General features: G+C 39.7%; 1 protein-coding gene across 2 annotated transcripts in view; it reads left to right on the forward strand.

Annotated features, from left to right (window-relative positions):
* The window catches only part of PEPD (peptidase D), a 117985-nt gene that overhangs the window by 55739 nt on the left and 36595 nt on the right, over nt 1-25651 (forward strand). For both annotated transcript variants that reach the window (XM_065733172.1, XM_065733173.1), the window contains 2 exons: nt 7515-7583; nt 13745-13822. In XM_065733172.1, coding sequence (XP_065589244.1) covers nt 7515-7583; nt 13745-13822 — 147 coding nt within the window. The remainder of the gene's footprint in view (nt 1-7514; nt 7584-13744; nt 13823-25651) is intronic.

Here is a 25651-nt window from a genome sequence, read left to right on the forward strand (position 1 = left end):
GAAGGAAGAGGGATTTCCTGGCTAAATGAAGTTGGTGGCTCCTGCAATATGTAGAGCATCGTGTGACTAATGTTTTTTTTCCTAAAACCAGATGAGGAAAGAAGGTCTGTACAAACGTCACCTTATATTTTTTCTTTATCTAGCAGGTTTTGAGTAGACTTATGTTTTGAGTTGAAGAATTTTGAAGACATACATGTACAACAATAAGGATAAAGTATTTATCTTTATTATGGTCACTTACACCTAATTTCCTTCTGGAGTTTTAACAGGGATCTATAGGGAGTCATTTGGATTTTAGGTTTGGAGATAATTGAGTACCTTTTTGCGGCAGAGAAGAAATGGAGAGAATTGGCTCAAAGTTGAAACAAGATTCCTGACCTAGCACATATATTAAACTTCCTTTTATTTGGTTGTCACCCCAATAGGAATGATTAGTGGGTTGTGAAGAAAGAAAATGTATTGCATTACATCTATTAAAGCATGTTTTATATGTAACAGTAATTAAAATATAATTGAAATCATGAGTTCTCCTAATTATTGGCTTTACATAATGCATAGTTAAAGAATAAGCATCTATAAATGTGTCCTTTTTACATATCCAGAAATGGTTTGCTGCCAGCATTTTAATTAAAGATGGATTAGTTAAAATGCTGTTTAATCATTCTGTCATCAAAGGATTTAGACCTCATTAATTAGCTGTTGATAAATAGGTTTAAACTGCAAAAAATTTAATTTAAAATATGCCAGTTGAGATCTAGAATTATTAGAGCTGGAAATGGAACAATGAGTCTAAGAAAATTTCATGCCTTTTCTGTAATATTAGATTAAGTATGAAATCTGGACTACCACAGAACTTAGTTTTGTGTGATTTCTGATGGACGACTACTAAAGCACTTCAGAACTGCTGAAGAAGTAAAAAGGAGATCCTTCTGAATGACCATTACTTTGCAGTGTGGTGATAGGCATCTGCTTTATGTATTTGATGAAGATCATAAACCTGTTTTAAAATCCCTCCCCTGTATAAAGGGTTTGTGCTGCTGTGTTAAGTGTCCAAATGCAGTGGATGGGAAGTTTCAGACACGCAAGCAGGAGTGTGAGTCAACATACAGAAGCCAATGCTAGTGGAGCATCGGAGGACAAGTTTTACAACTTCTAGCACAGTCTCTACTGCTGTGATCTCCCTTGATATCAATATTCAACCTCACAATCGAAGGGCAGTTGAAGACAGCATGTTTTACTTGATGTTGCAGTGGACTCCAGAATTGCACACATGGTCTGTTAACTCTATTAGCTGCACAGACAATTGCTTAATGTAATTTAATGGCTTGCAGTGGTCTAATCATATCTGAAGCCTTAGTGATAGCACACTCTTGTACCACTTGTCCTTTGTCTATAACCAGAAGTAATGGTTGTCCTTTAACTCACTAAAGCTCAAAAGAAATCCTTTGTAATAATAATTCGTGTTATCTCTGTAGAAGTCCTATTGCAAACTTTGCAAATATGGAAAAGCCATGTGCAATACAATGAGTTTGTATGTATGAAAGAAGAGTTGGGTAGACCTTGACTTTACAGAATCATTAAGGTTGGAAAAGACTTTTTATCTAGTCCAGCCATCAGCCCTTCACTGCCACGCATGTTTTTCAGAATTAACATTAAAGTCTTTGCAGGTTTGTACAGTGAGTATCTTAATCAGCTTCATTTCTATCAAACATTAAGTATAAGGATATAAATAGTTGTCATAATATTTGAATCTATAAGTCACCTGATTTTTATGCAGGTTAATCACTTCTGACAAATGATAGATACCTTTTCCATGTAGATTTAAATGAGTTTCAGGAAAGTAATTGACAGCCATACTGAAGTTATTTTTAAAATACTTGTAGAGTGTAAGTTCAAGATCAAGGGATTGATTTATTGCAGAGGTATCTTTGCAGCGCGCTCTGGCAGCCGGCCTATCTCTGTGCAGGGAGAAAGGGGACACAATTCCACAGTTGTGATAAAAATACTGCATGGTATTATCTTATTTGTTTTCTGCCCCAAAATCTATTCTTAAATTCTAGGTTTGCAAAGTGATGGGGGAAAACTTGCTTGATGTGAAATAGTAAGCTGTTGTAATACAAGGATGGCTGTGAGATTTAAAAACAAAAAGAAAACGTGTTGGTGAGTGAAAATGCAATTCCAGTTTTTGTAAAGTCACGAGTCTGTGTAGCTGAACCAAAAAAGGCAAAATAATAACTAATGCCATATAGTCTCCTCAGTTATTTTTTATGCAAGACAGGTAGTTTATAATTCCCAATTATACTTTTAAAATGCTGATTATCCCTCACCTAAGGTCTTGGTCTTGAACTGAGATGATCAATTACCTTCAATCTCTGCAGATCATATATGATGCTTGTGTCAGTGCCGTGCATTTGTATTATTTATGGGCTTCCTGTTTCAGGTGTCTCTGGTTTCTAGGTAGCACTGACGGCTGCTGAAATGGCTTTGCCCTCGTGGGCTTTGTTTCCTGAAGGAATGCATCCCTTCTGGTCTGTGTACTTCTGTATGATTAAAATATATCTGCGTGTGGGTTAGACTTACCCTCTCCTCCTGCCCTGAGTTTTGGCTTGTCATCCATCTAAGTACAGTGAAGTAGCACTTTAGAAATACCAACATGAATTTTTGATTACCAAGGTGAGACTGTTCACGTCTGTGCTGCTTCTACACAGCTTTTCCTTATTTCATAATAGATGTTCTGCACTGTAGTTACATTAATATTCTGCTAGTTTCATGTTGTACCTGCTTACTAAAGTTACGGTCCTTCTGTTCCTTCTGCACTCAAATTTATTTTTCTCTTCTAAGCAGCTTTTATTATCTAGAGCTTGTTCAAATAAATAAAAATAACTGAGTTGAGGAAAACAAAAAATGAGAACATAATCTAGGTGTTGGAATTTAGAATGATCAGCTTCTTTCAAAAAATGACACATTTCTGCTTGTGCACGGTACAAATTAGGGCAATAGATGCCTCACAACATTGCAACTTGGAGGATTTTTGGCTGATGTTGAACATAAAGTGCTGTGGTCCATGGCAAAGCAGCCCTGCCATCAGGATGGCAGCAGCTGTAGCCTCAGCAGTTAAGAGGTCAGTGCATAGAAGTGTTTCTCTTTCCTGATGTTCCTATTCTAAGCAATTTCTCATCATATGGACCGCCTAGGTGATAATATTGCCTTTGTAAAATCCTTAATGATGTCTCTTGAGACATAGGTCTGAAATGTAGGAGAAACTTTTGTTCGTCTGCTGACAGCGTTAATTCTGCTTGGTCTGATAAAAGTTCTAATCCACCGTTCGTTCATGAATATGAATCTGAGTGACTGCTCTTCTCCACTCCCCTTTAGTCTCTCACAATGAGGTTTTGACTTCTTTGTACTGAGATAACCTCAGACATGTTTTGCAATACTGCAGTGCTGTGTTGTGAACTGAATGAAATTGGGATTAGATAAACTAAACCTTAAAGCATCCCGTTGCCTATAGAAGCGGAACAATATTGCAGAAGTAGCATAACAAAATAAAGTGCTGTGTGTTTAAGAACCTCATTGTGTTTCCTAAACCAAGTGTTGCTTGCCTCAATTGTGTGTTCCTTGCTCAGCTGTTACTCCTGGATCAGAGAGCCTTCCCCTTTCTGTCTGGTGCTTGTTTCTTCCAGTCTACTTTGTATAAGTGCTTTAGATACCTAATTGTATTTACTGTGGCTTAACAGTTACATCTTATTTGGGCTTTATAGCTTCCTCATGTGAAATAAGCATGTGTCTAGATGATCAAAGCAGTGGCTGTCAGTCCTGCTGTAAATAGATCAACTTTGGAAAATGTGGCCTTTGGTAATGTTTTTTTTTAAGCTTAGTTTTTTATCCCGTGTTATGGCTGTTCTTGATACTGAACGCTGTGCAATCGCGTAAGGGCTCAATGTTGTTGTAATTCAAAAGTAATTCAATTCTCATAGCTATTCACCTATGTCTTCCAACTATACTTATAAAAAAAAAAAAAGAAAAGAAAATCCTCTGAGTGCTGTACCAAATTCTCTTAAGCTGCTGTGGTTTCAATTCATAGTTTCATAGTTCAAAAACCACCTGCTTGCATTTCAAGGCAAGTCTCATGGGCTTTGTTCAAAGAATGCTATTTTTGAAGTGTGTAAAGATTTCTTTTTATTAGGAGGTAACTTTCCCAAAAGTGCACTGAGGAAATTATTGTGAATCTGAAACGTCCTCAGAGCCAGTGAGTGATGGTTTCTGGGGGAAAAAAATAAATTTAATATTTTCAGTACAAGCTCCTTAATGGGTTACTGACCCAAGAGTGTCCTTGACCCTTCCATGGATTGTGTGCTTCGGAAGGGAAGTTAAGTTTCTGACAGCCGGTCTGTGATACACAGTCTGAATGACTGATGTCTGAGCTGGCTGTAGGCAGCAGGTATGTTCCTGAACAGGCTCCCATGTCTGGTGTTGGTTGTTTAGTTGTAAAGTTGGTTGTTTACTTCTTTTGGGAAATAAAAATTGCACTCGGCAGAGTGCATGTGAATGCACTGTATTTTGGTGACAAGGGGGACCTGAAAAGAAGCATGAGGGAAGTCGCCATAGATTGTTACCTGTTCTTCCTGCCTTAAGTGCCTTTTTGTTTGAGTTAGGAAAACAGGTAACATGAAGTTATTGGTTTCAATTTGCATCCCTGACATGGATCTGGTTGGGATTGTCAGAACGCATCAGTCAGCTGTAGGAACCAGACTGAAGGTGATCTTCAGCTGCAAGCATTGTTGGCAGAGTTGTTCATGTCAGACTATCCATAGCAGGTTGTACTTGAGGATCTTTTAAAGTTGTGACTTTTCAATCACTTTGGAGGGTTGTTTGGATATATGCTATCCTTCTCAAAAATACCATTAACTTTTCTGTTGTTTCTAATGATAAAGAACCCATGCAGTCAAGACTTGGCAGAGCAATGGGGCTAATAGTAACATGTCCCTCAGCGAATCAACAAGAGTGGGGGGGGAAGCACTCCTGTGAGATTTACTTGAGTTAATGAAGGTTGGTGTTTCCTCTTCTTTGAGTTAATGGGGAAAGAAAACCTCCAATTTCTTAAAAGCTATAATTAAATTCTATTAAAATATTGCCAATCAGTTAAAGATGATAATGGTTTTGGCTCCAAAAACCAGAATGTGTCTCTATTTATTTTTAAAAGAAGAAAGGAAAGGAAGGAAAAATGGTGTTGCTTCAAAGCAATGAAAAGAACAAGCCAGCTCAAATGAATGTGTATGTGTTTAAAAGTTAACATCTCATATGCAAGTACACCAATGGCTCATCTGTATACATGACTGAGATGGTATGTGCATGATAAGTAATACATGCACCCCCCAGGGAAATACTGCATAAAACATGACAGAAAAGCTTTGAAAGACATAAAAGAAAGAGAAAAGAAAGAGATGCTTAGCTCTCGCATCTGTTGGTTGCACTAAATGCACATGGAGAGCATCCAGCATCAACATGAAGCTGCCTATACATACGTGTATCCTCTGCTTATAAAGAGCAAGCAAAGGTCAAGATGCAGTATTTGTAGTATGTATGGAGCACCAGACTAAATGATATTCTATCCATCTGTCTCAGACTTCTCACCTTTACATCCTGCTCTCTCATAAAGACTCTTCTAGTGTGTAGAAGTGAAACCCAGGTGTGATTGGGCGCGGTGGCAGGATCTGCTTTGTCTTCAGCAGAACCAGGATTTTAACTACAAAGTTCTGACAGCTTCTCTAAGTCTGTATCTGTGGGTTTTTTTGGCTTTGAAAAGGCAAATTTACCATCAAAAGGATATGCGATCCTTCACTTATTTTGGACATGCTATACAATGTTGTGTGTGATGTCAGTGCCGAATTTCTTGCCAGCCACTAGAACATGTTTCTGATGAGTCATGGTCTGAAACAGTAAGCTCACGGTGATGCGGGTAGTTTTACTGCTTGTACTGGAAAACTCATTACCTGGCAAAGTTATATTCTCTTCAGTTCAATCACATAAGAAGCTCCTCACTTTTAAAACAAAGTCCGTAATGTTTGATGAAACAATCAGATTTCCTTTTTTAGAAAAAAGAAACAAAGTTCACACAGCAGCTGCATAAGATGAAGCCTGTCTTAATTTATTTACCGCTTTTTACTGCGAATCTGGGAGTACTGCAAAAGGTGACTGCTGTTATTGTGCTGCACAGTTTCATATAAATTCCAACCATGAATATGTGATCAGTTGTCATATGGAAAAACAAGCCCTGCTATCCCTGCATCACTGATGATGGAAGGATGTTTACAACCTTCATTATTTCATTTTTAAAGCTCTTTAGAAGGTTACTTAAAGTTTCAGACTAGAGGAAATACTTTATCCAATAATTTAGCTTGAAGGGTCTATAAAACACAATAAAAATTGCTTCCTAGGACATAACTATACATATAGAACAGTATAAGATATCATTTTGCAAAATGTTTGTGCAGGGCTGTGACCCGTAGAATAAACCTTGCTTGCAAGCATGCTGGGGAGGAGCACGTCTGTAACGTTGCTTCCATGTGAACAGTCTGCTTGGTAAAGAACTGACTGCACCAGAGCAAAGGATGGTTTCCATAATTACTTTCATGAGCCAAATGCAGTGCTCTCTCTGCTGTCCTCTCACTACGTTGATTCCTCCTTGGCTTCTTTTTCATTTCACCTACTCTTTGCAGTTACTGGTTTCTGGGGCAGTAAAAAAAATAAAAAATCAGCATTTCTGCCTTGTAAAGCCACAGTGTTGTGAGCAGTAAGTAAATCTTGTAAAATGCGTCTCCCTAAATGTAGGCTTTTCTTTGTCCTTTTGTGATCAATTTGTGTGGTTTGCTTTGTTTCTCTTTAAATACTGTCATTTTGTGTAATTTTAAAATGTAGTTTGGATTTACAAGCATGTAATGTCCTTAATATCCTTCAAAGAACTTGAATTGTATTCTGTGGATTGTTTCTGCAGGATAAAATCACAACATCTCTATTTGAATAGCACCATTATCACTCCATGTTAATGAAATGATTTCAGTATTACAATGAATGAGTTTTTGAAATCCATTCAGTATTAAAGGGAATTGGATTGTAATTAGAACATATTTCAAAAAGAATAAAAGGACCCATGATATGCGCTTAGCTCTTAAAACACCTAATCCTATATTAATTGTGCTTTGGGCACATCTGCCCTCATATGAAGGGGACTTTGACAGTAAAGATGAAAACATTTAAATGCTTTTGAGGCCGAAGAGCTCCTCCAACAGGACGTCCTTGCAACAGGGAGCAGCATTCAGGGGCACTGTGCTGTGCTTACATGAGGCGTGAGGTGTTGAGCAGTGGGGCACAAGCTGGGTGCTCACCTGGGCAAGGAACTCAGTAGCATGCCAGGATTGGCAGCAGCACAGCTGTGCCAAGGCAAGGCTCGCTTTCTTCTCTTTCTTTGTGGTGCTTCTGAATACATTATAGTTACCAGCTCTCTTTCTTTGCAGCCTTTTCCAGCACTATTGCTACACTCGAGGCGGCATGCGCCATACTTCCTATACTTGCATCTGTGGCAGGTAAGTTGATGGCTTATGTTGAATTGTTGAAATGTTTATTGTCCGTTTCCCACTGGATAATTGTAAAATTGTTCCTTCTGGGCGTGTGATATGTTTGTGAGTGCCACCGGAGTAAGTTTTAAACTGTTTCCTCTGGAAAAGCCAAGGAAAGGTGGCAAGTGTTGTATCTTAAGGAAATGGCTGTTACAGGTTCTGCTGTGCTCGAGAGATTCCACAATGGCTGCTGCTGCTGCCAAGATTGCCACAGTTGGCTCTTTTATTAAGTAGAGTTATGAAGAAGGGCTGCAGAGCTATTCTCTGTTGTTCACAGATACTTTTTTGGAATATAGCTGAAGTATTTTGTACCATTCTCAAGCTTATTTGAGGTTAGCCTGCTGTAAAATTGATTTGGGGAAGTGAGTTTTGGAAATGTTTTGCTCTCTCTTTTCTTGCTCAGCAGCTAGCGTTGGAGCTTTTGTATTTGAGAAAATACAACATTTTATAAAAAAGCTTTCCCTTCAGTTGTAGAAATGCACATTTTTAATTCAAAGAATTTCAAGATAATAATGTAAGATATGTGTGAAGGACTGCTGTGTACTTTGCAGAGATGAGTCTCATTGAGTTAAAGGATACATATATATATATATCTAGTCAGAGATATATGACAGATGAGGTACATCTCTTAATGCATTAGACTTCTCTGGTAGATCTAGTAATACAGGCATTGCCCGAGTTCACATAGGTTTTTTATTTTATTAAAAAAAAAAAAGTTAATGACAGTGATGTTATTTTGCTTCGAGGGTAATGATAACCATCAGTATCTCTGCTTTTTTCTGCTGTTTACTCAATTCGTTATTTGTAAATGCAGTTTTCCAATTTATATTCCAAATTGCAGTAGGAGCATGAGCAGTTTTATGGCAAATTGTGCATCTAAATTGTCAGGAAATTTTCCTGTTTTAAGTACCATCATATAACTTGAGAATTAACATCCCATTGCAATGAGTCTTCATCTCTGTGGTATCATTACGAACTGAGAAGATAAAATCAAGTTGTCTCTGTGTGTGGTTTTTCACTGCCATACAGGCTACACACTTACAGTGCGTCAGAGCCTGTGCTGCAGAATTGGATTTGGGTACAGAAGTTAGAAATAGGGATGCCATTGCTAAACCTATAGAAACTCCTACTGAAGTAGGAATGTAATGTGAAGCATAGTGATTCCTTGTCACAGTGCAGGATCCAGATGGCAACCTGGCTTGTGATTTTAGCTGAGTGCTGTTGTATTTTACCACTGCTACTGAAAATGGAGACAAACTGTATTTAAAAATATAACAACAAAAAAGAAAAAATAAAAAAGCCTTTGTAAATTAATAGCTACATTCAGATTGTGAGCGAAGAAGTAAGAACAAATAGAATTAACCATTTTAAGCAAGGTCCTAATATAGATATAAGTATATGTATTTGATGAACTCAATTAACATAATAATGGTAAAACTAATAGGCATTCTTAATTACCATGGAAGTGTGTTTGTAAATACTATGCTTAACTACATTTAAGATGAAAAATAGCTTTTACAATTAGGGTTTTTGAACAGCTAGGTGTTATTCTGTTCATTCTGAGTTCTGTTGTTTTCCCAGAACTTCAAACAATGACATTTTGACCAATTCTTTCCTTTGTAGTCACTGGCCCAATAATAATTTCCATAGAAGGGAATTACATTTTTAATTAAAAGAAACATTTTCTGTTCAGGTTTTAAAAAGATGCTCATTAAACCAGAGAACAAGAGTTATCAATACTGTATTTCATATAGAAACCACTTGGTACAGTTTGAGTGCATTCATTTGTTGCTGTCCCTGTCCAGTACTGACACTGTTTAGGAGATGGTGAACAAATATTCAGCGCAACTGAATATGCTTCATGTATTCACCTCTATGTATTCGCTCTCTAATCAGTTGACAAAGATAACACACGTTAGCATTGCAGCTCATCGCATAGCTGGCTCAGTGCTGTAGTTAGCAATGCTTCCAAAGGCTGTCAGCTTGCTGGTGGTTTGAAGCACCAACTGACATTATCTAAGTGCAAATAAAGGAGAATAGTGGTACCTGATAAACAGACTTAGATATATTCAACAGAAATCTCTGAGGTCTTGATTTTGGAGGAATGTGCAAATACTGTGCAGAGTGCCTTCAGATTCAGACAGCTCCTTGCAGTGTCCTGGTGTACCAAGTGGCCATTTGGCAGGGGAGGAAAGTGCAGGTTAAGGCTAGAGTAGTTACTGTATCCATGTTTTTTTTCTTTTTTTCCTTTTTTCAATACAACATTTTAAAATTTCATCTCTTAGATGGAGAAGTGGAGAAAAGGCTGCCAATGCTTCTTTCTGGATTGACTTCATTATTTAAATTGTGATGGAAATAGCTCGCTGGTTCAGTTAATGGCCTGTTGATTTTTCTTCAGATCATACTACAGAGCTAATAGCTGCTCTTTTTCTTGTGTTTGATACTCAACTTAATGTTTTCCTTAAAATATTACTGACATGCCTCCTCTTTCTTTCTTTTGCTCATTTGTTTTCATAGTGTTTCCTGATTTGACACATATTCTGGGGCCTTCTTTCCCTTCCTAGTAACCTGAATCCTTTCCTGCTGTTTGCATTCTCAGTGGTGTTAATTTGCTGGTTTTCTGCTGCTCCATGTAGTTCCTTCTGTAACACACATGTTTTTGGCACCAGATAGAGGCAAATTATTAAAGGGATGGAAATAGGCCCACAGAAATCTGTTGTAGGATGTTTCAGCAGTGCTGCCAGAGGCAGACTTGAGCATCCCTGGTGCTAACCTGCAGAGGCTCAGAGCCACTGCCGGCACCTCCTCACAGCACCTGGTGTGGATCTCTGGCTCTGCTGTGAGAACTTCTGACTGTTGCCCCCTGGGGGAAAGGAGCTTCTCCAGTAAGGCTTGTTTGCTCTGCAGTGTCTGGGAGGCTTGCTTAAACTGTTTTAAAGCCACCTTGAAAGTATCACAAATCATTGTGAACAATTCCTGGTTAGCTGTAACAGTCACCTCGTGGGTACATGTCACTTCAGGGAAGCTTCTTAGTGTTGTTCCTAAAGCATCATCCTGCCTTCGTGTGTGAAGGCACTTCTAACGAGGAGGGGCTGATTTACACCTCTTGGAAATGGGGCAGAGGTGTGTCCACACCAGTGTTATAGTTTGGGTGAGTGGTGCATTTCTGAAGCAAGCTCTTCCTCATGCCAGGCTGTGGGCTGAGACAGAGCTAGGCCCAGAATGCTCACTTTGCATTTCTTCTGGGTGAGAAACAACTGAGAGGGCTTTCAGGAGCCATACTGGTGTGCCACAGGTGCTCAACCTGAGGGCCCTGCCTGCAGCCGGTGTGGGGGTACAGGCCTCTTGCCTGGCAGAAGCTACCCAAGTGCGTATGGTGTGGGGATCTGGTCTTCTGCACCAGCTGCTCTCTCCATGTTACAGAGCCAGGGCTGGAGTGAAAGACAGGGAGTCTCAAATGCCAAGAAAGACTGTGTGCTGCTTAACGCCTAAGTGACGGTGGTGAAAAACAGATTTTCGTGCATCTTCTGTAACAGTTGGTGCCAAACTTTACGGAAATATTTTGTAAACGAAAACCTTTACATTAAACTGTGTGAAGGAAATCCCTCATCTTTGTACTTGGAATGTCTATTGTTAACATTTGTGCAGTGTTTGTATTTGAATATAGGACTTGTTTATGCAGCTGGTATGATTCATAATGCTGAGTGCCAGCGTATGATGATAAGTAAATAAGTTATCTACAGATATGTTAGCATGAAGTCATGCCCTTAATCTTCATGATTTTTTGTACATTAATCAGAAGTACATGCATGTGCCATTTGTATCTCCTTTATCCCCATTTCTAAAAAGAGATAAGGAATAGTGTCTGCAACTGAAAACCTGGCAAACTGCTGTGGAGCCTGTAAGTGCATGCTGTTTGTGGAGCTGCTTTTATTTTTGTGTTTTTCCTTGGAAACCAGTCTTTGGTAGTCACCTGCACAGCAGAGCAGGCTCTCCAGGAAGTGGGCAGCAGACAGCTAAAAATGTGCTCAGCCAGTGGAGCAGCATCACAGAGCAAATCAACTGCAACCTTAATTCTGTGTTTAACTCTTGATTTAACATGTTTAATTTTTCCCTTGAATTTTGTGTAGTTATACGTTTTCTGTCAGAAAATCATTCCTATTATTCTGCAATGTTGTCCCTCACTCTATTGGTGCATACTGATTTCTACATGCTAAAACAAGAAAATGATCTTGCTTTGTATTAGCTTGACTCAGCCCTTTAATTTGAGAATCTTCTGAAATTTAAGGAGACACCTGCTTTCTCCTCCATAGTTCTTGCTTATGGAGTTGTTATATTTGAATAAATAAATTATTAATCTATTAAGTATCTAAGTATTCACAGCTACTGCCTGTATGTTGAACATAACATTTTTGGGAGACACAGTGCATATTTACAGCTTTTGCAATTGCACTTACCAGAAATCTGCTATGAGAAGTATGTCAAGTTGCACATTTCATTCAGATGCAGCAAAACATTCATTGACACTGAGCCTTGTATTCCTTTCACCTAAAATATGAAGCTGTTCTACCTTCGCTACTGGAAGAACAGGGTGACCGAAATGGTTTTGGTAAAATTAGACTGGAGGGGTCAGAGAGATGCCAGTGTAACCCTGTTCAATCACGTGTATTTTTGGTCATTGTTCTTATGGCTGTTGGCAGAGAGCATCTGTCTGAGGAATAGAGTAGAAAGGAAATATGTAGAGCTTGAGCTCTTTGCCAGCCAGCATTTTATCTAATGTTTTCTAGACATGGAGAAATAACAGTGGACAGGAGGGGGCTGCCAAGACCAAATATAGGTCGCTGAATGGCACATGGAGCTTTAGAAGTGTACAACAAAGGTCTCTCCTTCTCCGGAGGTGTTTTATTACTGTGAATCAGCAGTTTACTCTGAAGCATTTCCAGAAATTGAAGTCTTTTTTTTATAATGTCATTTTAATAAGAGGTAAAAATAAAGTGATGGTTTTTGTGCCTGATGTTACTTCTGACGTTCTACAGCGTGAATGTTCCCCTAGCAGTGTGCAGTGTGTCTGTTCCAGCAGAGATCATGTGCAGCGGTGCCAGGGGTGAGCTGGAACTTACAGACTGCTGATTCTTTCCAGATTCAGTAACACCTACAGCATTTCAAATACGTCAAATTTTACTCCAGTGCAAATCTGTTTTTTATGCATCCAAATATTTAAACTGAAATAGGGAAATGTATTGCTTAAGTATTTTAAAAAAAAATCTATAATAAGTGGATACACATTGAAAAATTACTTAATTGCATCCTTGACACTATTATGGATGTGGTAACTATTTATGTGACCTGTACCGAGTTCCCTCTGAAGAAAAGTCATGTTTTGCAGCCTGAATAACAAAATGCTCATTTTGTAACCTTTCTGCTGAGTGAGATAACAAAATATGCTATTGTAGCCCATACCTGGGCAGATTCTATGGCAATTCACAGACTGCAAAATTTCACACTTACGGTATCAAGACACTGATGTTAGCATCCAGATGTGGAGTCCTCAGTACAGGAGAGACGTGGGCCTGCTGGAGCACATGCAGAGGAGGCCACAAAAATGCCTCAAGGGATGGAACACCTCTCCTATGAGCACAGGCTGAGAGAACTGGGGCAGTTCAGCCTGGAGAAGAGAAGGCTGCGAGGTGACCTGACAGCAGCCTTTCAGGATCTAAAGGGGAGCTACGGGGAACAGACTCTTTAGCAGGTTCTGTGGTGATAGGAAAAGGGGAAATGGCTTCAAGCTTAAAGAGAGTAGACTTAGGTTAGATGTAAGGAAAAAGTCATTTACTGGAGCAGTAGTGAGAACAGGTTGCCCAGAGATGTGGTTCACGCCCCATCCCTGGAGACTTACAAGGTGAGGCTGGATCAGGTCCTGGTCAAGGTGACTGAGCTGTGGTGTCCTTGTTCAGTGCAGGGGAGTTGAACTAGAAGACGTTTAAAGGTGCCTTCCAACTCTAAGGATTCTATGATTCTGTGATTTTTACGGTTACATTTCTACGATGTTGCTTTTTCGGTGTTCCTTCTTCCGTGTTTTAATGTTTCTTCTTTCACTAATTGGTCTAAATTTTCTTTTTGCCTCTCAGTGGGGAGAATTCATCTGTTCTGCACTATGGACATGCTGGAGCCCCAAATGATAAGACTATTGAAGATGGAGACCTGTGGTAAGTAAGAATTAGAGTTTACTTGATGTTTTTGTTAAGCACAGCTCCTGGCTGTGTTTCAGTATGTGCAATATATGTACTCTTGGAAAGTCTAAATCTTTAAAGCAGCATGTAATTTTGTATGCCAGGATACTCTGGTTTCTTCCAAAGGACCTGTTGCACCTCCATGCCCCATTGCTGAAGAGGAAATTAAAAATAATAACAATAATATAGTTCCTAAGAGTTTAACATTGTAGTATATGATTGCAAATACTGCACATTTTTCTCCACTTGTATTACATTGCACATGTCTTGCAGTATCACTGCAGATAAATGCAGTTTGAGTAAAATCACCAAAGGCATTACCATAGATTTAAAGACAAACCTAATTGTGTGGCATGTAACAGCAGAATACAGCTTTTGTACTTCACCTCTGGGGACTTTAATCAGAAAGCCTGCATTTATAAAATGATGGAACTAGTTCTGGAGGAGTTAATCACAGATATTTAGTGGAGGTTTTGTATTAGATTGCTTTTGTAGAATGTGCAGTAAGAATGCAAGTAGGTGTTTTCACTGTTGGATATAAAGATGTGGAGGAAAGCAACTGAGCATTATCGTAGGACCAAGAGCTCTTACAGAAAACAAATTGATTTTCAAAAGTGAAAAAAAAAATGGCCTTGTTAGCTGACATCTAGGTACATCTGCAAGGACCACTGAATGCACTTGATTACAGAGATGTAATTTCATTTTAATGATGTAGAAACTTCTTTAAAAGATTCATGTACATTAGTTTGTATTAACTCATCTGTGGTGAATACTTCACTAAGCCAGACAAACAGTAATGTTTGTTTATTGTGCTACAGTGGCTTTGATTTCTGATCACATTGTGTTTGGGTGGATGATATCCAATGAAGTTTTTCTGATCTGGTAGGGCACACCATCATGGTATGGTACTGACTGTGGTGTTTGATTAAGTTCTCAGAAAATCACAGCTTATGGTATTGATACATAATACAAGGTATTACAATGTCCTGTACTTTGATGTTAAAATCAAGTCATTTTAACAGTGAAGGGAATAGTATTATTGGGGAAACACAGGGTTGAAGAATATAGGTGGAACCTCTTGCAAGCAGCTGCCCCACATTTTTTAGCTATCTCGACAATAAGAGCAAGGATTAATTTTATTTGAAATGCCTTCTTCCTGAGATGGTCCAGTTTAATGTCTTAAATAGATGGAGGTGTAGACTGGCTTTTAGCGAATAGTTGCTCAGATCACTTTGATCAAATCCTGTCTTTCTAGCAGAGCAGGCTGACATGGTTAGCTCGGTTGTGCTCCTGGGGGGTGGGGGGAGGATGAGCTTCCTGCTCATAAGCATAAACAAGTTGTAAGAAAATGTAACTGCATTTGTGTGAAGATGATTTAAAACTATACTCATTTTCTTCAGTTTTGAAAAAAATAAATCAAGAGCTAGCTTCAGAATACAAATTATAACAAGAAACCTCCTGTGTGGTTTTACTGTATACATTTACTGATTTCTAATTTGGATGTAGACGTGCCTGTGTGCATATAGAATATGTTGTTTAAAATGACAGCATGCTGATTTGTGTATGTATGTTAAAGAGTTCATATATTTGACTCTCAATTAAGATTTTAATAGCTACTGGGAGCCCTCTGTTGGATAATCTTAGCAAGCATGAATACAGACAAAAAAAGCAGCTTTGCATTTGGTGAAGAAAAGGTGGAATTATTTCTGCTTCTGCCGGTAATTTTGGTATGAATCTACTTAACAAGTCCACAGAATAATGGAATCCAATATAATCAGAAGATTGGGTTCTTGGTGAGGTTTTTATTAAATTGTTCAATCAAGTTTCACATATTTTTCATGAAACTATGTAATTGATATGACTAACATTCAGACACTGTGGAAACATGATGTTCAGGTGCCTTATGTTCTAAGCAGTAAGATAAAGCAACTACCAGCAAATAAGTCAACTAAATACTCACAAAAAAAATAGAAAAAATAGATTAGTAAAACTGATGCTTTACTTCTTTGAAATACCTCAGTTGGTCTTTGAGGAATGTCTGTTACAAGGATTTGCTGATATCAACAAGAGGTCGTGGACAAAAATATTGGGCTGTTGCTTAATTTATTTAAGACTGTTACTCTGACTTCTTTAAAAACTGTGTCACATTTAGAACAGTCTGATTTTATGACTTTCAGTTTTGAAAATTAATTTACGTATAGTGGATTTATTGCTTCCATACAAAAGTGGTATAGAATTAAATCTCCAATATTGCGCTGTAGTCCACATCTTTACGGGTACAACTTCTGCAATGGAAGATCTCAGTGCAAGACAAGGACTGTAAGGAGAATTCCTGGCATTTCTTGTAAATGTGGACTGTCCTGCTAAGCAGGGCTGTCGTTTTCAGTCTATTGCACATTAAAAATGAAACAATACAGAGTATCACAATTGACAGAAAGTGTACTTTTAGGGTTTCAGTATTCAACGTGTATGTGAAAAGCACTGTACTGATATTAAGTATAAATATTATAGTTATAGCAGGTTAGTGTTATATAAATCATGTACTCTTAACATCTGTGTTGTGACGTACGTGAGTATGGGCAACATAGTTTAAAACAAGCACTTTTCCTATGTAAGAATCTGTTATCTTCATGGTCAGAAAGGTGATGCAGATAAATCGCCAGGCCAAGCACACTTGTGAATCACAGTCCTGTACTCTCTGCCCATTCACTTTGTGTTAACATTTAAAAAAAATCTTCTGCTCAGAATCACCATTACAAGAAAATCACTATTACAAGTGCGTGCAGTGCTGACGTGTGGTCAGGCTAAGGTGCAAATACTGATTTTCTTCTGTCATTGTAAACCTGTGACAGCTTGGAGGAAACTGAGCCGGAGACTGAGGTTTACTGCATTGTCTTGAGGTATTGCATTATTCATTGTGTGCTGAGACTCCTGCTGGTTCTGTAGCGAGGCTGTGACTTTGGTTTTGGGAAGTGGAGTCCTAAGCAGTTCTAGTTCACTATCTCATGCCCTGCACACAAGAAGCCTCAAGGAGTTGTGAGATAACCACAACCCATTTTCCAATGGATTTGGAACCCCACCACCGCTTCCAACCCAGTTTGGATAACAAAAGGTCTTCGGTGTTTAGAGGGAAATTAAATGGGAAGTCACTAGTTAGGGAGAAGGAAAGTGGATTGAAGGGGTACAGATTTAAGTCCCTGTGGCTTCCAGTGTGGAGCAACAGCCATGTCTGCAGGGAAGAGAGAAAAGTGTCCATCGAGATATATGGGGGAAAATGTAGAGCCAAACGTCTCCCTTCACCTTTGCAGTTTGGTATGTTGTGTAGGAGCCCTTGGAGGTGCTGAACCTGGAAGATGTACTTTACATTTTGATTTTGGAAAGATATTGAGGAAAATGATAGCTTGCTGCATTCATCTCACTGCCACTGTTGTGTCTGGCATTGCTGCGGCATTGTCTTATTGCAATTGATCAGCTGGGCTCCTACAAGGTTTGACAAATGGACAATGCTTCTATGATCTCAAAATAAAGATGGATTCTCCATGATGAGGCTCATGCTTAAATACAGAAATGTAAGAAAATATGCCTGACCACAGATGTCACTGAAATAGATATGACTCTTTTTACCTGAGATGGTTTTCTGTGTGCTGGTTGCAGGTCTTTGTCTTTTATGGCTTCTGACAAATGTGTCTCAGTGAAAATTCAGCACTTATCAAGCCAACTTTCACTGTTAGATTTACTGATCCCTACCTTTTTTCTTGTTACTTGGTCTGCTCTGACTTTGCAAAACTCTGTGAGTAACTCTGTATTCTGCTGGAGCCCGTGGCATTTCTGCCATGTCAAAGCATCCTCCTATGTCAAGCCATTAAGGAAGGCTTCTGGCTGTGTGGCATGTTCCCCTGTCCCAGTGCACCCCTGGGAGCAGAGTCAGGGCTGCAGCACTGTGCGAGTCCCACAGTGTGATTCATTGAGAGAGCTCAGGTGAAATCATAATGGATAGGAGGACAGCATCAACTGCTCACTGAGTGCAGCAGCCCTCAGAGGGATGCCATTAACCTTGTGCTCACAGTGGGCATATCTATTATTTATAAAATTAAATTATGATGTAACTTTAGAAGTTTCAGTGAAGCAGGTTGGATCATCAGATGATGTCCTGCATTTTATGTGGCTGTTCCTCTGAACACTGTGATGTAAGCATAATGATTCTAATGGGGCCAATGAAAGCGTGCAGTAGCTGTGGAGCAGGTTGCTTCCTGCTGCAAAAGTTCTTGCCTGTTTTGGCAAACTGCCTGGGGTGTCAGTAAAACAAGATTTACTTGCAAATAGTTTTATTGCATTTTGGTGCCAGATTTAAGCTCTGGAAAAGCCTTACTAATGCCACAAAATCAAATGCAACGTGTTAGAAAAGTGCCATCGTAGCATAATGCATTTATGTTAAATGTTTTAAATGAGCTGTATTAACAGGTATTGTTATTTGCCTAGGCAATTAGTGAGTTGGGCATATGAAAGCAATCCAGTGTTGCAAAATGATTTTATTTAAGTAACTTGACTCTGAGGAATATTTTCATATGCATTTCTTAATATCCTAAAACTGATTCTGAGGCACCAGGATTATATTGACACCAGGGGGCACTCAAATAAGTGCATCCTGGAAGCAGGAGAGCCTTGTGCTTCAGTACTGGAGATGTAGCAGGGCAAGGCACAGAGCTTTGCCAGGAGCATTGCCTTTTCATGTAAAGCACATTCCACTCACGCTGTGCTTTGTTTGAATTTGCTTCCATCTATTTGGCACTTATACGTGGCTTTTTGTAAATGTTCTATTCCCACAACTTCTGGTGTTCTTGAAATAACACTGATTTAACTTCCAGTGCTCGTTCTCCTGGCATTTCAGAAGCTTTGTCAATCACAGGGAGTTTTTCTTAATTGCATATACAGGTAGTTGTGATGGTTGTTCTGTGTGAAACAGAGGGAAGGTGCTCCATTTCAGGGCTCTTTATTGCTCAGTTACCCTGACGAGGTGTAGGACTGTTCGTAGGTTTCCTGGTGGTGTTGGTCACTCAGAGGTGTGCAGAGAATGTTGCAGAAGAAAGTTGCTTGTTATACATTCATGTTTATTCTTAAAGGGTAGGCCTTCTATTCAGTAAAATATGTTACTTTCCTAACTTTCCTTTTTTTATCTAAAAGCATAGTAGAGAATTTTCTATGATCAAAAGAATTGTCACTTCCTACATAATGTGTGCAGTTATTTTCTACATATGCTCACAATATGCATATACAGTATACATACTGCACTGAAATTATCAGTGTATTTCTCTTCATATTTCTTGGTGTTATTTGAAGAAAGTTGCATTATTCCCTTTACTGCAGGAATAAATAAGAATGTTGTATAAAAAGATTTTTCATGTGTACTGGGGAACTATCATTTTTTTTCAGAAAAATATTGTGAAGTCTTTCAACTATTCAACTAAAAGACTTAGGTGAGCTTGAAGAAAATATATTGCTAAGGAAGGCAGAGGCTTGTTGTGCTTCTTTTCCAAGTTCTGTTTTGGAATTTGCTCTGTGTTTTACAAAGCTCTCTGGTATTAATGCTAACCTGTACTGAACTGCGTTTGTCCAGGTGGGGGCAATGTTGCATTAAAAAGCAGGAACCGACCAATCTTTTTGCATCAGGTAGTAGAAGTCTGCCCTTTTCCACCCAAAGTACTTCATTGTCTGCCATTAAAACAATTTATCCTACGGAACAAAATATTGCATGTGTTACTTCTTGAAAGCACGGCCTTTAAGATCCCAGGATATTAATGTGTCAGATGTAAATGCTGCTCTATTTTATGTGGGTGAGACTAATATTTTCGTTTGGCCCTGTGCGTTTTTGTGCGTTTTGAAGTTTGATGCTATAATAATATGCAAAAATTATGGTTAGCTTTAACCTTTCAGTCTGCAGTTTTGAAACAACTTGTTGTTAGTTATGGTTTTGTTTCTAATAATAATAATACCAAGTACATTGCTACTACTTACAGGCTGATTGCAAAATCAACTGGCTATCCATTTTTGAAATAATTCCTTTGGCTTGATGCCTTTGGTTTGATTAAAATTTGCTGTTTTCATGAAGTAGAGGTATTTTTCTTGTTATTGTGCCTATAGAGGATATTATTTTTAAGCTAATCTACAAAAAAAATTTTGATTAAAAATAGAAAAATACATTTTCTAGAAAAGGCAATAGTTTTCCTTGAACTGCTTGGATTAGTGCTGGGTAATTCGGGCTATGAGGTTGCCACTGAGAATGCAAAGCAGAGGTCAGTAAGTAATGACACTTGCTGTAACAAATTTTAGCTTTCTTTAAGTGCTGAGATAGGTTTTGCTTCTGAATTTGGTGCTCTTCATGCCTTGCAGTACATATGATATTTTTCTTTTTTGTTGCCTCTAAATGAGATGTATCTTTCCTATTTTTAGATTAGCATTCCCAGCACAGTTCAAAGCACCTGAGAGCATGGAGAAGCCATGGCTTCCTTTGTTTTGATTTGAGTAGGGGTGTTTAAATAAAACCAGCAGGGTAAAGCCTAGTATTTTTAGTATCTGTTGATGTAATACTGAGCATTCACAAATGCCTTTCAGTTTAATCCACTTTTGGTGATGATCTTTGTTAACGTGAATAAATGTAAAGTATGTTAGAAATACTCTGGATACTACTTATCTTGGATTGTTTTCAATAGCAAAGCCTTTCTTATTGCTCTTGGTGTGAGGAATTCCATCCAAAAGTTCAAAATATCAACTGCTGTGTGGCTCAAAGTGGAGGTGTCAGTAGGCTCCAGCACAGCCTTTGGGTGCCACCGAGGAGCCAGGTGTAATTCCCAGGCCCTGCCTTCAGAACAGCCTTGGGGTCTGTTCAGGAGCCCCTTGCTATCCCCATGATGGGCACGTGGCTCTCAGAGTAGGGTCATGAGGAGCCATCCTCATGCAGTACTGCTCCATGTGTAGGCTGAGTCACTGCAGGTGTTTAAGGAGATAATATTTCTGATTTCAGCTGCACCTTGCCATACTGTCCGTACAGCTCGAGGTGCTGCTCTGAAGAGAAGGTCTTTTTAAAATAGCAGGTGTGGCTGGGGATGGGCAGCCTCGAGCTCCTTTTCTGAAGAACCAGTTGCTGCCTTCATTCATGTGCAATTGATTTGAACATTTAGACCAATTTTCCATGAAAAAGCTAGCAGGTTTTTTTTGTTTGTTTGTTTGTTTTTTGTTTTTTGCATTCAGTTGTCTTGTTCTGTGCAGGATTCTGGAAAACCCACCTGATGGATTCCTCTTGGAGGTTGACTGAACAATCCCAAGAACAACTACAGTATCTCTAAAAATAAACAAAACAAAAAACCATTACATTAGTATGTAACATTGGGCTCTATCTCAGTTTTCATCAAGGAAAAAACATCAGAAGCATTAACTCTTTGCTTACAGGAATGTGTGTGTGACCGTGCACATACATACAATAAGAATAGTCGATGGTATTTACAGTGAAAATCAATGAGTAGAGGTCTGACACTTCACCTGTTCCTGCAATCTGCAACAGTTGTTTGTCCAGGTCACAGTGCCCAGGATGGCTGCTGAAGGTTAAAACTCAAGTCCAAATGTCAGCACATGAGAATGGTGGCCTGAATCTTTCTGTCATCAGACATATGCTGTGTAAGTACCTTCTGCTTCTCCATGCAGGCATCTAGAGTTACTTGCGAAATTCTAGTCACTTGAAAAGGTAGCTGCATTGTTCATATCCTGTTCTGGTATCTCACACTCCTGTTGAGGAGCTGATGTAGTTTGTTCTCTGCAGTGTGACTAGGAAGTGTGCAGGAGTCAATGCAAGCCTTTCCTTGCACATTTTCTCCTCCTCCCTGCAGCTCTGACATCCCGCTCCTTGTTGGAGCTCGCAGCAGGTGGCAGCGGGCCAGAGCGTCGCGTTCACTGCCATCTCTGCTACGTTGACTTTTCCAAACAGAGTGCTGTTGCTTATTAAATATGCCAATTAAAATGGATAATAAAACCGGAAAAAAAAGCATCCATTCAGCAAAAAGGCAATCTGTTTGTCAGAACCTCACCTGGGAGTTTACCTTCCCTGGCACACTGCCTGCATGGGTCCAGCAGAGGTGTGAAGTAGGCAGCACTGACACTTTGCCTTCTGCGTCTCGTAAAGTCTCAGCCGTTGCCTCATCCTTCTCCCAGCCTGGCAATACCAGCTCAGTATGCATGATCCTTGTTTGTACCCAGCCCTTCTTTACTGGACACTTCCCTTTGCAGACATGGGGAGATGAATTCAGCTGTGAACAAGCTAATCAGAAGGTTCTTGGCTCTTTGTGCTGTCAAACATTACATTTTTAATTTAACACTGATACAAACTACATGAGGGTAAAGGAGGGGTGATGGTTGATTATGGAAATCGATTTTTTTTAGTGCAGAAGCTTAAGTTTGTTGTCTTCAATTTCTTCAGTGCACAAATCTTGTAAGTAAGGGATTCCTTCTCAACATGTATGTGAAAAGAAACAGGAATAGCAGAGAAGATCTTACAGGGTTATTTACTGAGCCAACACTCACATCCAGCTTACTTGGTGAATTCAGTAAGGTTTAGATTTCATGTCCTGTGAGATAAATGGATCTGAAGTTCTGCTTGGCTCAAATTACTGAGAGAGAGAGCGCGGGCACTCCCACATGTTGCTGTTGGTTTAGGAAACCACTTTCCCAGCGGCAGAGCAGAAGGGCACACCTTCCCCAGCAACCTGGGGGCATGGCCATGCACACCTACACACAGCTGCACACCTGCACCAGGCAGTGAGCCACGGTGTGAGCCATGTCTTCTGTGGCTGTGAGAGTGAGGGGAGCCCCAGCTGGTGCAGGACATGAGCACCCAGGGAAGTTTTTTGTTTGGTACTGGTTTTTCCCATTCTTTTTTGTAACCCAGTCAGCCCAAACTCGTGCATGTTTTTGCTACAGCTACTGTGTGTCTTGTAGTTGACAGTGTAGAAGTTTTGGGCACGCAGTCTTCTCTCTTTCAAAATTCAGTGAAGAAGTATACTGTTGATGTTTGTCAGCCTCTCCTTTTTGGAGCAAAGCTTAATGGCTGATTATGCCGTTTCTGAGCAAGAGGGTTGAGACAAGCCTCCCAGTAGCCGTAATAACATGGGAGAGCCTGTTGTGAGACAGCGCTGCAGAAGGAGCAGATATGGGAAGGCCGTGGAGAACATGGACATGACTACACACAGGTGAGGACAAACAAAAAAGTGTGGGCCCACATGTAAATCATAACCTAGTGTGTGTAGCCACATCATTGTTCACTGTCTTTGTAATTGTGTTACTGCAGGATCTTCTGTTGAATCTGAGACTTAACTCCAAAGCCTAATGCTTTCTTTTGAATTCCTGGAACCCAACTTCCTACTCAAAATACTTTTAACAATTCTCCAAAGTTTCTCTAAACTAGAGGGTGCTGACAACAGCAGCCGGCCCTACAGTCAGCAAGCCAAGGCTGGCTGCATCTTGCACGGAGCCAGCACTAAGCCCTCTCTGTATCATGTGAGATAGAAGTTAGAGCAGAGCACCTCTTCCAGATCAGCTTCCCAAGTATGCAGGACTCTATGCTGTTCTGTTCCAGCTCTTTGTTAGGCTCTGTGATGTTATCTTACTTGGGGTTGCTTTTTGAATTGATAGTACTTGGCTGATCAGGAGACGAATGAATAAAAAAGTGTGTCACTAGAATGTTTTATTTTGATATCATTTACTATAATTTATGTTTGTGGTTGGCTATTAAGCCACCCTGTTTCCAAATCACTTGGCACATTTCCAAAGATCCATCTCATAGAAATCCTGATACCTGATTCCCTCAAGCTTGAAATTGCCTTGAAGTGTTTAACCAAACAAGTAGTCAGTTTTTGTTGGTGTGTGACTGCTTCAAGATTTAATTGCTGCATAAAGTCTAAAGCACAAAGTGTGCTCTTGGCAGACTTGGAGCAGAATACAGTGAGTTCAGAGAGAACAAAATCTCCAGCTGGGGGTGACTTGCTCTTGCCATAAGAGGAAGAAAAGGTTTGTGTACCTTGATTCCTGCTGTCCTGGGACTGGTCTGGCATCAGTTCATCTCTGTGGCTGCTCATAAGTGTGTTAGCTAATAATGACTCAGATCCCTAAAACCTCAGTAAATGTAACTGAGTAAAGTGCACCAGTATTCATACCTGTGCACCTTTAACCCAGGGTACGAGGAGGACACAGTGAGATGGTGATAGCAGCTTTCTGATCACTGGTCCTGCAAGGCTGGGGGAAGGGAAGGCTTTGTTGTGAGAGCAGGCAGGGGCTGTGGCACTGGAGTTTGGCCCAGCCTTGTGCCCAGCACATGCTGCATGGGGTTTTGTGGGAGTCGGGGCAGCAGTAGGTCTGCAGCATTCACTGTAGAAGACAATTTTACTTTTGTAACTACTGAAGAGATGCAGCTCTGCAGAGCAGCAAGGTGACAGCTTTACGTGTGAGCTCATGGGAGTAGCTGTAGGCTTCCCAAGAAATGCCTGCAAGAGCTTGTCTCTGGGTTGGGTTGGTTGGATCACTAGCGATTCATGCACATGGCTTAGATATCCCAAATAAAGTATTCCTTCCCATTGTGATATTGGCCATAATTTGCCTCATTGCTTGGCAGTTTCAAATTATTTGACAATAAAAATGTCAGCAAGCCAATAAAAGTTAAAAACGTGCTTAGAGGAGGAGGATGCTTTACTTTGAGGAAAAAAAAAGCATGCAGTGATTCTACACAGAAAAGAACCACAGTTTTTCTAACTGAAGTGTTGGACATAGAGATTTGTGATGCTTTGCAGTCAGAGGTTAAGAAAGCTAAAAGCGGTATCAAAACACCTATTATTTTTCTGGACTTTAAAGGCGAAGGTGTAACTATAAATCTGTATTCTGTGGAGGTGGCAGGGCCACCTTCCAGCTGATCTGTGTCGTACCAGAGATGCTGCCCGGGGAAGGTGTAGAGAGCTTTCGTGCATAGCGTCACGTAGCATTTCCAGTACGGCTGTGCCTTAGAATCCTTCATTCTCCTTAAAATCAACAGGACTCAAGCATCCTTGAAATATTTCTCCCAGACTGCCCTGCTGGGTTTCTGCAGTGGAGCACTGGACCCAGAACCCTGGGGCAAGGAGGATCTGGTGACCTAGCACCTCCAGGGACACCTGGAGAGGTCCCTGCTGGAGCTGTGAGGTTGCAGAGTGTACTTCTGCTGCTTCTCAGCTGGGGACTATATCATGTGCAGAACTATTCTAAGTTGTGTCAGGATTCTTGCCTATGAGGAGAACGAAATGCAATGAATCAGTTCTGAAGGATCTTAAACAGATGCAGAGGGCAACTTTATTGACTCTGTTGGCTAACACTGTAATACTGTCAGTAGGGTAACTGATGGGTTATCTGATTTTTGTAATACTTCACATTGCTCAGTTTTAGTTAAGTGTTTAAAGTATTTTGCAATATGATTGGGAGAAAAAATTGTGATATGTATATATCTCCCATAGGAGATCTATACCCATTCTTCCAAGGAGGAGTTAAGAATATTTTTATTGTGTGTCTTTTACATATGGTTTAGCTTCTTACTAGTTCTAGAAAACAAAACAGTAACATGGAGTTTTTAGAGCAGCTTAGGTCTTCCGGTTGTTAAATGTTCGTATATACCATGCACTTTTCACCCTGAAATGAAGCCAGGTAGCTTTTCATTCCTTTTGCTCCCAGCAAAGCAATGCAAAGAAAGATTAGATTCTCTCTGCAATGCTTTTGAAAGAGATTCAGCTGTGCAATAAAAGA

The sequence above is a fragment of the Cyrtonyx montezumae genome, unplaced genomic scaffold, assembly GCF_038088225.1.
Source record: "Cyrtonyx montezumae isolate F1298 unplaced genomic scaffold, pur_monq_1.0 scaffold_17, whole genome shotgun sequence".
In the NCBI taxonomy this organism is placed as follows: domain Eukaryota; kingdom Metazoa; phylum Chordata; class Aves; order Galliformes; family Odontophoridae; genus Cyrtonyx; species Cyrtonyx montezumae.